We start from the raw sequence: 14,297 nt of genomic DNA, 5'->3' as shown, positions 1-14,297 counted from the left end.
ACAGACGCCTAAATGCCGCTTCAAAAGCGCTTCTGTGTCGGCGATGCAGTGTAAATTTGGCAAAAGAGAAGTGTGACAAAAACACATTCTTCAGTGTCAAATCAGGATATGTGTCACCTGACTCGCCAATTAAGGAGGTGTCTATAATTAAACCTCCGCAAAGAATCACAGGAGTGTGCATCCATCCAAAGTCCTTTATTACGAAGGAAGTGGGTAGTTTTGAGCTTCTTGTTTTGGAACGATCCCATATGGTGGCCATGACTGTTCTCACGGTGAAGTGCCCTTCGTAGGGGATTGGTCCCATTTGGAACACAGCCATTGTCATTCAGGTAATGAAGTCTCACCTGTATAACCGGTCCGCTGTCATACCACGCACAGCTACTGAACCACCCTCAGGGAGAAAAGCTACTAACTAATGCTTCTATGAGCAGTCAGTCAGAAGGCGAAGTGTTACACGCGTAAAATAATTTCCAAACATTGATCAGTATGAAGGCGTAGCTCATGAATATTAATGAGGTCGCGTTCCTCGCCACCGGTTGGCCCGGTCTGGTCACGCCCACCCGCGCTACACCTGAGATCAGAGGCTGCACCTGAGAGCGCCTGAAGGACTGAAGGACTGAAGGGAGATGCAGAGGCAGAGAGACAGAACAGAACAGAGCACGGCAGAATGAGAACAAGCACGCGTTTGCAGCGATGGACCCCGTTGCATTGATCGCACTGTGCTTGCTCTGGACTAGAACATCAGGTAAACCTCACACTCTTTTCTTTTCAACTCTCAACTCAATCGCATGAAATAGTCTGTGATTGTTTTATCTGAATGTCTCCTGTTCAGGATGTGATTTAGAGTCTTTCACAGCCGTGATAGTTATGACTGTAATTAACTGATGAAATATTACAGCTGTAATTATGTCATGTGTGATTACTAAATAAGAGTATAAATCACTCTGATATCTGTCATTCCAAGTCCATCTGGAGCTGAAGCGGTTTCAACCCAGCCCAAGCTGTTCATTTTCTGTTTTATGACAGTCATATCTGTTCTCTTTCCCTCTTTTATGGATGTATTACAGCAGCGCATAATAAAACAGCATCCACAAACATGTGCTTTCACCTTATAGCAATGACAGGAGCACTTTAACAAGCTTTCAAAGAAATGCTCCAGGCTGATTTGAGTTGATTTCTTCTTATTAGTATGTTGTTTATGCTGTAAGCATGCTCATGTTTAGGTTTTTTAACCTCAGCTTCAGGAACAACAGGAAGCAGAGTTGCTTTTGTGTCTCTTCCTGTGGTTTTATGAAATCTGAGTTATTTTAACAATGCCTGAATGTCACTGCATTTCCTGCAGTCGCTGTGAAGCTCTGAAGATCAGATACAATTCAGTAAGATAAGATGATGTTCAAAATGTGAATATGGTCAGTGTGCATAAAAATCTGTTGATGTGTTGTATTGCAGCGTCATTTGTTGAGGGACCGCCTGAGCCTCGTAATGTCCACTTCTACTCGGAGAACCTGAGGAACATTGTGAGATGGACACCAGGAGAAGGATCTCCCAATAACACGCTCTACACTGTGGAATACGCCATGTGAGTGACCCCTGGAAATAAAGCATGCTCAAAGTTCTTTAGAGAACCGTCCACGGTCAGAATGAAGCCTAATTGGACTCACAAGTCAATGTCTCAAGTGTCATTGCGTTAGAGACGAGACCACAAAAGCAACAGTCGTTTATTTTTTACGAAGCACAAAAAACTTTTTACAATCAAACCATTTGACATAAAGAAACATTTTAAATGCTAAAACAGTAGATGTAGTGTTGCACACGAAGACAATGTCAGTATTGTGTGATTTGTGAAGCATTAATGCACTCTCAGAAAAAAGGTACAAAAGTTGTCCTTTAAAAGGCACTAATATGGACCGTGATGGTGCTAACATCCGTCTTTTAGGGGTAAATAAGGGACTACAAGACCTGATCTTGCTTTATAATAGCTATGTAATTGCCATAATTGTTGTTTCCCATTTTTTGTGTGTAAAAAAAGAGAGAGAGAACAGATCTTTTGTACTTCGATGTGTGTTTTACTTTCAGATCCCGGACAGAGGAACTAACTTGACTGAATAGAATGATGAGAACTGAGAAGAATCACCCGTAATAACCGAAACCACACAGTTACATGAGCAGAAAAAGAAGGTCATGAGCACGTCTGCCAGCACAGTTTCAGTCAAAGGGCATCTTTACACCGTTAAAGCTGCTCTGTGTCTGCTCAGAAATCCGTGGCAAGACATAATGCTGCATGAAAGCCTGACTAACACTCTGAGCCACCTCAACCCCTGTATCAAAGGATATGGTTATCATTGCAGTGTAAATGCATTCATGCCACCTCTGAGCTGCAGCTTTTAACAGCCGCTGTACAGACGCCTAAATGCCGCTTCAAAAGCGCTTCTGTGTCGGCGATGCAGTGTAAATTTGGCAAAAGAGAAGTGTGACAAAAACACATTCTTCAGTGTCAAATCAGGATATGTGTCACCTGACTCGCCAATTAAGGAGGTGTCTATAATTAAACCTCCGCAAAGAATCACAGGAGTGTGCATCCATCCAAAGTCCTTTATTACGAAGGAAGTGGGTAGTTTTGAGCTTCTTGTTTTGGAACGATCCCATATGGTGGCCATGACTGTTCTCACGGTGAAGTGCCCTTCGTAGGGGATTGGTCCCATTTGGAACACAGCCATTGTCATTCAGGTAATGAAGTCTCACCTGTATAACCGGTCCGCTGTCATACCACGCACAGCTACTGAACCACCCTCAGGGAGAAAAGCTACTAACTAATGCTTCTATGAGCAGTCAGTCAGAAGGCGAAGTGTTACACGCGTAAAATAATTTCCAAACATTGATCAGTATGAAGGCGTAGCTCATGAATATTAATGAGGTCGCGTTCCTCGCCACCGGTTGGCCCGGTCTGGTCACGCCCACCCGCGCTACACCTGAGATCAGAGGCTGCACCTGAGAGCGCCTGAAGGACTGAAGGACTGAAGGGAGATGCAGAGGCAGAGAGACAGAACAGAACAGAGCACGGCAGAATGAGAACAAGCACGCGTTTGCAGCGATGGACCCCGTTGCATTGATCGCACTGTGCTTGCTCTGGACTAGAACATCAGGTAAACCTCACACTCTTTTCTTTTCAACTCTCAACTCAATCGCATGAAATAGTCTGTGATTGTTTTATCTGAATGTCTCCTGTTCAGGATGTGATTTAGAGTCTTTCACAGCCGTGATAGTTATGACTGTAATTAACTGATGAAATATTACAGCTGTAATTATGTCATGTGTGATTACTAAATAAGAGTATAAATCACTCTGATATCTGTCATTCCAAGTCCACGCCCACCCGCGCTACACCTGAGATCAGAGGCTGCACCTGAGAGCGCCTGAAGGACTGAAGGACTGAAGGACTGAAGGGAGATGCAGAGGCAGCGAGACAGAACAGAACAGAGCACGGCAGAATGAGAACAAGCACGCGTTTGCAGCGATGGACCCCGTTGCATTGATCGCACTGTGCTTGCTCTGGACTAGAACATCAGGTAAACCTCACACTCTTTTCTTTTCAACTCTCAACTCAATCGCATGAAATAGTCTGTGATTGTTTTATCTGAATGTCTCCTGTTCAGGATGTGATTTAGAGTCTTTCACAGCCGTGATAGTTATGACTGTAATTAACTGATGAAATATTACAGCTGTAATTATGTCATGTGTGATTACTAAATAAGAGTATAAATCACTCTGATATCTGTCATTCCAAGTCCATCTGGAGCTGAAGCGGTTTCAACCCAGCCCAAGCTGTTCATTTTCTGTTTTATGACAGTCATATCTGTTCTCTTTCCCTCTTTTATGGATGTATTACAGCAGCGCATAATAAAACAGCATCCACAAACATGTGCTTTCACCTTATAGCAATGACAGGAGCACTTTAACAAGCTTTCAAAGAAATGCTCCAGGCTGATTTGAGTTGATTTCTTCTTATTAGTATGTTGTTTATGCTGTAAGCATGCTCATGTTTAGGTTTTTTAACCTCAGCTTCAGGAACAACAGGAAGCAGAGTTGCTTTTGTGTCTCTTCCTGTGGTTTTATGAAATCTGAGTTATTTTAACAATGCCTGAATGTCACTGCATTTCCTGCAGTCGCTGTGAAGCTCTGAAGATCAGATACAATTCAGTAAGATAAGATGATGTTCAAAATGTGAATATGGTCAGTGTGCATAAAAATCTGTTGATGTGTTGTATTGCAGCGTCATTTGTTGAGGGACCGCCTGAGCCTCGTAATGTCCACTTCTACTCGGAGAACCTGAGGAACATTGTGAGATGGACACCAGGAGAAGGATCTCCCAATAACACGCTCTACACTGTGGAATACGCCATGTGAGTGACCCCTGGAAATAAAGCATGCTCAAAGTTCTTTAGAGAACCGTCCACGGTCAGAATGAAGCCTAATTGGACTCACAAGTCAATGTCTCAAGTGTCATTGCGTTAGAGACGAGACCACAAAAGCAACAGTCGTTTATTTTTTACGAAGCACAAAAAACTTTTTACAATCAAACCATTTGACAAAGAAACGTTTTAAATGCTAAAACAGTAGATGTAGTGTTGCACACGAAGACAATGTCAGTATTGTGTGATTTGTGAAGCATTAATGCACTCTCAGAAAAAAGGTACAAAAGTTGTCCTTTAAAAGGCACTAATATGGACCGTGATGGTGCTAACATCCGTCTTTTAGGGGTAAATAAGGTACAAAGGTGTAACATTTGAAAAGGTACCACCCCAGTGACAGGTTTGAGTTTTTTTGAGAGTGTGGTATTGATGGGAAAGTCGAATCATTTGACTGACTTGGAACTTTGGATGACGTTGAGCAAAATGAGCCAATCTTGATTCAAGCTATTTCCTTCATTTGAGTCAAATGAAAATGTCAAATAACCCCAACATGTCATCTTGTGCAAACTATAAACCAGTGTTATTTCAGTGTCATTGAGAAACTACTATCGTTTTTAATTAATGTTGTGAATTCGTTTTTATTCTTATATTTTGCATTTTATTGAAATTTGTTACGTTTTAGTTGAGTCGTTTATTTTTTACGAAGCACAAAAAACTTTTTACAATCAAACCATTTGACATAAAGAAACATTTTAAATGCTAAAACAGTAGATGTAGTGTTGCACACGAAGACAATGTCAGTATTGTGTGATTTGTGAAGCATTAATGCACTCTCAGAAAAAAGGTACAAAAGTTGTCCTTTAAAAGGCACTAATATGGACCGTGATGGTGCTAACATCCGTCTTTTAGGGGTAAATAAGGTACAAAGGTGTAACATTTGAAAAGGTACCACCCCAGTGACAGGTTTGAGTTTTTTTGAGAGTGTGGTATTGATGGGAAAGTCGAATCATTTGACTGACTTGGAACTTTGGATGACGTTGAGCAAAATGAGCCAATCTTGATTCAAGCTATTTCCTTCATTTGAGTCAAATGAAAATGTCAAATAACCCCAACATGTCATCTTGTGCAAACTATAAACCAGTGTTATTTCAGTGTCATTGAGAAACTACTATCGTTTTTAATTAATGTTGTGAATTCGTTTTTATTCTTATATTTTGCATTTTATTGAAATTTGTTACGTTTTAGTTAAAAGTTGTTCAAATTTGCGTTTTGTCATTTGTATTGTTTTTAATAGTTTAGTCGTTTATTAATAGTTTAATCGTTTTTATTCATTTTTATGTTTGAGTATATCAAGTTAATAAAAATGAGACATGTTGCCTTGGCAACTGAAATGAAATGAGTTTAACATTTTTATATTTTTTTTATTTCATAACAAAAATGTAGTTTTTTTTTTATGGTTTCAGTTTTAGTTAACTAACCCTGTTTGAATAGCTGCGTCTCATTTGTCGGCTGCATACGCAAGGCTATTTTATTTCAGAAAAGTAACCAGTACATTCCAAAGAAAGAAAGAAATGACAGTCATTTACAGCTACTTTTCTGTAATGAGACATCCTCGATGACGTATACGGCTGACAAATGTGTCCTCCGTAGGATGCAGCTTTCGAAATGAGACACAGCAAATATATATATATATATATATTAAAAATGGTAGTTGTGATTGTCACCAGCTGGTTTGAAGACATTGAGACTTAAAACATGATGAAGACCATCTTGCAGTGTTTGTTTGCACACTTGCTTTTTTGTCCGCTGTATGAGCTGAACCCACAGACCAGTCTGCTGATGTGACACAAAGTATTCTGTGTTCCTGCAGTTACGGCGATGAGGAGGAGAACGGCACTGAGCAGGTGAGATGGAGGCGTGTGGAGCACTGCACCTCCGTCACACAGACCGAATGTGACGTGTCTCAGGAGACCTTTAACCTGGAGGAGGACTACTATGCCAGAGTCAGGGCCGTCAGCGCAAACACACAGTCCGTCTGGACCGAGAGCATGAGCCGCTTCAGCCCAGAGTTCGACAGTGAGTCACACCTGCTTGCTGATGATGTACAGCCAGAAAAAAAGTGCAAAAAAATTTTACCTTTAGCGGTACAACAGCTTGTCATGAGGACAGAACCTTTAAAGGGGTCATATGATGCTGCTAAAAAAGTGTATTTTGTGTATTTGGTGCAATGAAATGTGTTTATGCGGTTTAAGGTTCAAAAAACACATTTTCCACATACTGTACATTATTGTTGTGATTGGCTGAATACCTCAAGCGTGTGACGGAAATGTTACGCCCCTCACCATACTGTGATGATGCCCTGTCCGGCCGGAGCGACGAGACAAACACATTCAAACCCATTATAAACCAGGCATTCGTTGCATCCAGTGGGGACATAATTACTGATTATAATGACTTATACTGTCTTTTTACACGTTGTGTTGCATCGCGCAGCGTAAAGATAAAACCATGTCTGCATTTGTGATCGGAGAAATGACAAACAACAAGCGCTACTCTACACTGCCCAAAACTCACGTTTGAATCATCAGTGGCAAATCCTTTAAATATAAAAAACGTACTTACAGTCTGTGAGTCAGAACAGCCGCTGACAGTACAACTCAGAAACAGCTGTGGTTGCTACAAAGTGGTTGCCGAGCAACAGACAAAGGTAAACAAAGGTGTGTTACTTTGTAGCGTCATTTACAACAGCTTTGAACGCGGCTCAGCCAATCAGAATCAAGCACCGGAACTCTCCGCTTTATAATAACATGCATACTGCTTCTCTTGATGTGTGATTACAGTAATCGCAGCAGAGTAAACAGCAGGGAACTCTGACCCTCTTAAAAGCAAATCATTACCTGCTATTGAGCTAATCGATCTCTGTCCCGCAGCGGTCCTCGGCCCGCCGCTGCTGGAGCTGACTGTGCTGCAAAACTACATCGACGTCACAATAAAGGGGCCCTTCAGATGGAGAACGAAGAGGGCAAAGAAAGAGAAGTCACTCTGGAAGATCTTCCCACACATGATCTATAACGTCTCTGTGTTCAACAGCAGGAGCAGGCACACGGTCAGTGTTTGAGAAGCACTAGGTTACTCAGCCAAATGAAAACAGGAAAGTCATTTCTCTTGCACTTTGTTTTTCTGCTAGAACTACATGCGTCTTAAAAATGGGAACTTGACGCTGGGGCCTCTGGAATTTTGCACGCAGTTGTGTGTGGCAGTTCAGGCCCAGTCGGAGTCTCGTCCTCTGGCCTACAAACCCAGCGATCGGCTGTGCGTCGAGACGGCCAAAGGTAACACAGAAACCCAACTCCACCAGCCCACGGCGCATTCTTGTCTTTCCGCTTTCAGCTCGTCAGGCAAACAGGTTTGAGCAGTATTTGATTGACATAACTGACAGGACGAGTTGAGGAAACCTTTGCTGCTGTTTAAACTCTTTATCAGCTTGTGTGGTGTGTAATGCTTGACTGTAACAGGTGTTTTCCCAGCGCGCTCTGAGCTGGACTTCCTCATGCGTGAGTCTTCAGACACTCCTCTGCGTGTGAATGTGTGCGCTGATGCTGGTTTTCTCTCCGCTGCAGATCCGTTCAGAGAGCAGCTGCTGGCTGCTATGTTGGGCGGCGTGCTGCCGTCTGCGCTCTGTCTGTGTGTCCTCGCTGTGCTCGGGGGTCTCGTCCACTGCTACATCACCGACCACAGACAGAGACAGCCCAAGAGCACGGTATGACTGACGCACACCAGCATTAGAACAAACACACACTGCTGGAGCACAAACCTGCAACAAACACAATATTTAGAGATGGCGATCTCACAGAGATTACTTGACTTTGGCTTAGTTAGAACACCTCCAGTTAGCAGGGATTCAGTCTGGCCGAGACCGAATGGCACACTGGCACCTTTAGATTTAAAAGATCATATATAAACAATATATGTTTTAAATGTCTTTACTGTCACTTTTGATCATTTTAATGTATCCTTGCTGAATAAAAGTAATATTAATTATATTAAGTGGCCTTAACTACTATGTGCTTACATCAAAAATAAGTACTTGTGTTCATATTGTATTGCAAAACACTTTTGCTGCTATTGAGGTGGGATATTGGTCAACAGTGTAATTATAAATGTAATGACAGAAATTAATTACAGATGTAATTGCATGCAGGTATTTTTAAAATATAAGTATAATGTAAAAACATGTATGTACACAAGCAAGTAATTTCTGGTAGACACTATTATTCAGAAGTTTGGGGTCTGTAAGATTTTTTTTTGTAATACTTTTATTCATCAGTTGATCAAAAGCTACAAAAATAAGGTATTTATAATGTTACAAAAGATTTCTATTTCTAATAAATGTTGTTCTTTTGAACTTTCTGTTCATCTGTGAATCCTGAAAAATAAAATGTATCACAGATTCAGCAGCACAGCTGTTCTCAACATTGATAATAATCAGGAATGTTTCTGGAGCAGCAGATCAGCATATTATACTGATTTCTGAAGATCATGTGACACTGAAGACTGGAGGAATGATGCTGAAAATACAGCTGCGCATCACAGAAATACATTACAGTTTAACGCCTATTCAAATTGTAAATAATTTGTAATAATATTTCACTATTTTACTGATGTTACTGTATTTTTTTAATCATATAAATGCAGCCTTGGTGAGCAGAAGAGACTTCTTTCAGAAACAATGTTACCAACTTCAAACATTTGAACAGTAGTGGTGTATGTAAAGAAAAGATGGATATGAATACTACCACAAACAGCTTTCAGGATAGATCATCGAGGATGGGAGAGAGTCATAGCATGTCATCTTGTCTCAATCCATTTATAACACTGAACTCTTCTTATTTCAGCATGTGGTTGGCACGAGTGAAAAACGTCACACTTTCCAGCCTCAGATGCCTGCAACAGTCATCTTTAACGTGATCAAGCTGGGAGATGAATCCGTGGCTCTGCCACAGCTGCTGTGTGGTGAGGACTCGTCAGCGGCGGATGAAGCGGCTCGGGCTGTGAGCGCTGATCCGCCAGGGTGTTACGCGCAGCAGCAGCAGCATGCAGCGCTCGCTGACCCGCAAGACACAGACAGTGTGCACTCCGAGCCGCAGCACAGCGAGGACGGAGATTACGGCATCGTGCTGCCGGCTGCTTTTGAAGCTCCGTACAGGACACAAGGACACGCAATACATGCTGTGGATGCCCGTGAGGACGAGCCAGGTGATGAAGAACAAGCACAGATATTCCTGGACTGGAGCCCAGGGACTGGAGAGCTGAAGATCCCTCTGATGGGCTTGTTAGGTCTGGAGGATGAAGCACAGCTCCAGACTGAAGCGGTCACACTGCTGCCTAACATCATCCTGAGACAGAGCTCGGGGGACAGCTGCGAGCCGGAGCCGGACCACTTCATCAAGATGGAGCGGGACTGGGGCCTCGTCATCCACTCCAGCCCGGACTGACAGAGGAGAGGAATAATGCTGCCGCCGCTGCTTCAGACTCCTGACAGAATATGAAGAGCATTTTGCTACACACTAGTGTGTTCAGTTATAAGGTTTACAAATGAAACGATATAATGAAGGATTTTCAGTGGACTTTGTTTTCTGCTTCAACTCTCTTTCACTGTGAACATGAACAAAGCTCAGTTCTTTAGCTTCTGTGTTCAATCACAGTTAATCACTTTGCCTCAAAAGCCCCAGACGTGCAGATCCTGGAAGCTGCTCAAGGGAAATAAACTTTGTTTCATGGGCACTCGGTTCTGAAAGTGATTTGTGACCCTAAAGCACAAAACCAGTCTTAAGTGTCAATTTTTCAAAATTGAGATTTATACATCATCTTGTTTGTTAGGATCGGACAATATTTGGCTGAGATACAACTATTTGAAAATCTGGAATCTGAGGGTGCAAAAAATCTAAATATTGAGAAAATCATCTCTTTAAAGTTTAAAATGAAGTTCTTAGCAATGCATATTACTAATCAAACATTAAGTTTTGATATATTTACGGTAGGACATTTACTAAATATCTTCATGGAACATGATCTTTACTTAATATCCTAATGATTTTTGGCATAAAAGAGAAATGTATAATTGTGACCCATACAATGTATTGTTGGCTATTGCTACAAATATCCCCCAGCGACTTAACACTGCTTTTGTGCTGCAGGGACACACATTTGAGCCAATCACCTGAGCTGGAGATGCTACCCTGCAACATCTATTATTCAGCTATAAAAAAAAAGTATATTTCACACAAAAGCCCTTCAGAAATCTGGTAAAACATTTAGTATAATATAGTGAGATATGTGCGATTGTCAAACCCCGACCCCTTGTGCAGAAGCCAGATTTTATTTGAAGGGAATGAAAACAAGAGTTTGTTCAGGACTGCTGTGTGCGTCAGGGATGCAAAGTGGACAAATGAACCATGCTTTGTGAACATTAGAAACATAAGACAGTATGACATATTGTGTGTGTGTGTGAGTGAGTGAGTGTGTGTGTGAGAGTGTGTGTGTGTGTGTGTACTTATCAACAATGATGAGCTATATTGAAGGAATTCACGTTTTATATTATATTTTATATATCTATTTTAATTGTACATAAATACCAACTGATAATTTTTATTGAAATATGAATATTTGTTGTTGTAAAGACGTGTTTATTGTAAAATTGGATGAACATGCAGATTAATAAAGGGACTATAAATACTGCAGATTATAAACATGTTTATTTCATATGCAAATGAGAGAGCCGCACAGAAAAGGAGTTTGTTCTTTGTGTATAATAATGAATGATTATCAGACCAAACTAACTCTCAGCAGGCCATCGGTTCAGGCTCTCACTTTCTTCTCTCGGGCTGATGTCGTTATATTTATATTGTCTTTTTTTGAACATGTCATAAAATAAATGTGAACCTGAGAAGTGTGTTCAGTTGACGCTTTTCTTCCCATCGTCACTAACAGATGCAATTTATTTACAATCTCTCACTGAATGTTCAGTTACACAATGATTTATTACCACGGACCTGAAAAAGTTGTGGCATTACTTTAACTCTGGCATTACACCCACATCCCTCTGATCCCCGTAGAAATTATATTACTATAATTAAAAATCGTATGAACTTTCTTTTGATAAAATACTTCATGAAATATAATCAAATATGGGTAACAGAGAAATTATAGCTACAATTAACTTCAAGCTACACAGGACAATTACTACAAGACTTTTACTTGAAAGTCACTATCAATCAGCGTCCAGTGATGAGGTCAAATGATGTTGTTAGTAACATTGCAGAAGAATTTTATGGGGAAGATAAAACACAATTAGCGTCCTAAAGCACAAGGAGAAATACTACGCTTTCAGCTGCAAGAGCGCTGCAAACGAGTTCTCCTCTAAAGCGGATGAGTTTATAGCCGCTGTGGGGGAGCAGGAGTCTAGCATGGACACACGCTCTCCGCTCCACAGCTCTTCTGATTGGTCACAGACAGCACATGCAATAATGAAACACTAACCACGTTTTGTTGTTGATGTCAGAGATGTGTGTTCAGTCAAAATGATCATTCAGAAAGAATGAGCTAGACAACATTGAACAGGTTCTCATGCAATCCGAATAAACACGGTTTGTAGGGATTTTCAGACTTGAAATAGTTCATGCTGGGTAGAGATGTAACGATTCACTCAACTCACGATTCACAATTTTTTATAACAAAATGAGATTTAAGACAAATTATAAATGAAATGTGTCCTTTTATTATTGCTTGGACAAAATGCCGCACGTCTTTGTGAAATTGAAATATAACACTATAATAATATACTAATATAGCACTTGCATATTATTGCTCTTTTGTTGGTTTGTTGATTGCTTCTATTGTCCTCATTTGTTAGTCACTTAGGATAAAAGCGTCTGCTAAATGACAAAATTTAAATATAATGTAAATGTAAAAAACTAAACTAAATTGAAATTGAAAACAAGCCCCAAATCAAATAAATAACACAAATAAAATAAATCTCTTTATGTAAACAAACTAAGGCTTTGTAACAAATTAGAGGCAACCACTGCATTTTAATCACGATCCAAACAAAGATGCTGCATGCAACACCAGCAGTTTTTAATCTAAATTACATTGTATAATTTCTACATTTGAAGCAAAAACAGAATGGTTCGACTTCAGTTTTGTGAAACTATGCATAAAAATATCTGCATGAACCGAAACAGCAGACGAGCTGAACGAGACGCAGATGCACTCTCTGCCAGCAGGTGGCGCTTAAAGCGTTTCATTGGTTTCCGCTGTAAACAAAGCAGCGCTGCGCTTATGAACTTTAATATGCATTATACAGAGGCAAGATGAAAAGAAAAAATACTATCGAAAGACAGTAAGTTCGCCTCATACGTGCATTCATATAAACTCCTACACCTAATTGAATCATGATTTGTTTAGCATCTCAACCGATTTGAATCGTCTCATTTTAATCGATTTTCAACCGGCTCGCAGTTAATCGTTACATCCCTAATGCTGGGTCATTCTAAACCCTGGGTTAAGGGAGTCCTGGGTTCACGTTTCACACTGCTTATCATTTAGCCAGGGTTAACAATTAATCCTGGTATTCATAAGCTGATGTTTCACACTGTATGTCTCTAAACCCTGGGTCAACTGTCTTATTTGCATATTTGCAGTGTCAAGGTCACTGATTGGATGGATGCAGCATCGCACATCCTTGTATTATGTATTCGTAGACTGTACTATCAAAACGTCACCGGGCCCACTCATTGTTTTAATCATACGCTAGATTTAATTATATCGCATGGAATTGATCTTACTGATATAGATATCGTACCTCAAAGCGATGATGTTACTGACCATTTCCTTGTATCGTGCATGCTGCGTATTACTAATATTAACTATATGGCTCCGCGTTATCGGCCGGGCAGAACTATTGTTCCAGCCACCAAAGACAGATTCACAAATAACCTGCCTGATTTATCTCAACTGCTCTGTGTACCAATAAGTACACATGAACTAGACGAAATAACTAGCAACATGGGCACTATCTTCTCTAATACATTAGAAGCTGTTGCCCCCATCAAATTGAAAAAGGTTAGAGAAAAAAGTACTGCGCCATGGTACAACAGTAATACCCATTCTCTCAAGAAAAAAAACTCGTAGTCTTGAGCGCAAATGGAGAAAAACTAACTTGGAAGTTTTTAGAATTGCGTGGATCATTTTAATCGATTTTCAACCGGCTCGCAGTTAATCGTTACATCCCTAATGCTGGGTCATTCTAAACCCTGGGTTAAGGGAGTCCTGGGTTCACGTTTCACACTGCTTATCATTTAGCCAGGGTTAACAATTAATCCTGGTATTCATAAGCTGATGTTTCACATTGTATGTCTCTAAACCCTGGGTCAACTGTCTTATTTGCATATTTGCAGTGTCAAGGTCACTGATTGGATGGATGCAGCATCGCACATCCTTGTATTATGTATTCGTAGACTGTACTATCAAAACGTCACCGGGCCCACTCATTGTTTTAATCATACGCTAGATTTAATTAAATCGCATGGAATTGATCTTACTGATATAGACATCGTACCTCAAAGCGATGATGTTACTGACCATTTCCTTGTATCGTGCATGCTGTACAAATAAAAAAAAATTGAATTGAAATCAATCTCTTCCTTGTCCACTCAAATGCAAAATCATGCAGTGTTTCCATACCTGTCTAAAGCATGTGAATATGAGGCACATGATTGGCTGTTGCTAAGCATCTAACCGCAACATCGTTTCACACCGTACACGTTTGGCACTGCAACAGCACAAACAGAGCTAACTCTGCTTCAGAGTAGGGTTTCATTACCCCGC

The 14,297-nt window shown here is 40.6% G+C and overlaps 1 protein-coding gene across 3 annotated transcripts; it reads left to right on the top strand.

The window, feature by feature from the left end:
* Positions 1 to 229: 229 nt before the first annotated feature.
* Positions 230 to 10,255, top strand: il20ra (interleukin 20 receptor, alpha). 3 transcript variants are annotated; one of them, XM_016244676.1, is made up of 7 exons: positions 230 to 745; positions 1,450 to 1,579; positions 6,280 to 6,485; positions 7,340 to 7,515; positions 7,597 to 7,741; positions 8,030 to 8,169; positions 9,305 to 10,255. In XM_016244676.1, the coding sequence occupies exons 1-7, from the start codon at positions 694 to 696 to the stop codon at positions 9,902 to 9,904; spliced, it is 1,449 nt and encodes a 482-aa protein (XP_016100162.1). In that variant the 5' UTR covers positions 230 to 693; the 3' UTR covers positions 9,905 to 10,255. The 3 variants fall into 3 exon arrangements, with proteins under 3 accessions (XP_016100162.1, XP_016100161.1, XP_016100160.1); XM_016244675.1 differs by lacking the exons at positions 230 to 745; positions 1,450 to 1,579 and adding exons at positions 2,628 to 3,143; positions 4,271 to 4,400; XM_016244674.1 differs by lacking the exons at positions 230 to 745; positions 1,450 to 1,579 and adding exons at positions 3,410 to 3,566; positions 4,271 to 4,400.
* Positions 10,256 to 14,297: the final 4,042 nt, after the last annotated feature.

This window comes from Sinocyclocheilus grahami, unplaced genomic scaffold, assembly GCF_001515645.1.
Source record: "Sinocyclocheilus grahami isolate Dianchi unplaced genomic scaffold, SAMN03320097.WGS_v1.1 scaffold730.1, whole genome shotgun sequence".
Classification (NCBI taxonomy): domain Eukaryota; kingdom Metazoa; phylum Chordata; class Actinopteri; order Cypriniformes; family Cyprinidae; genus Sinocyclocheilus; species Sinocyclocheilus grahami.
Note: the sequence above shows the minus strand (reverse complement) of the source record. Positions and strands in the feature narration are given on the sequence as shown.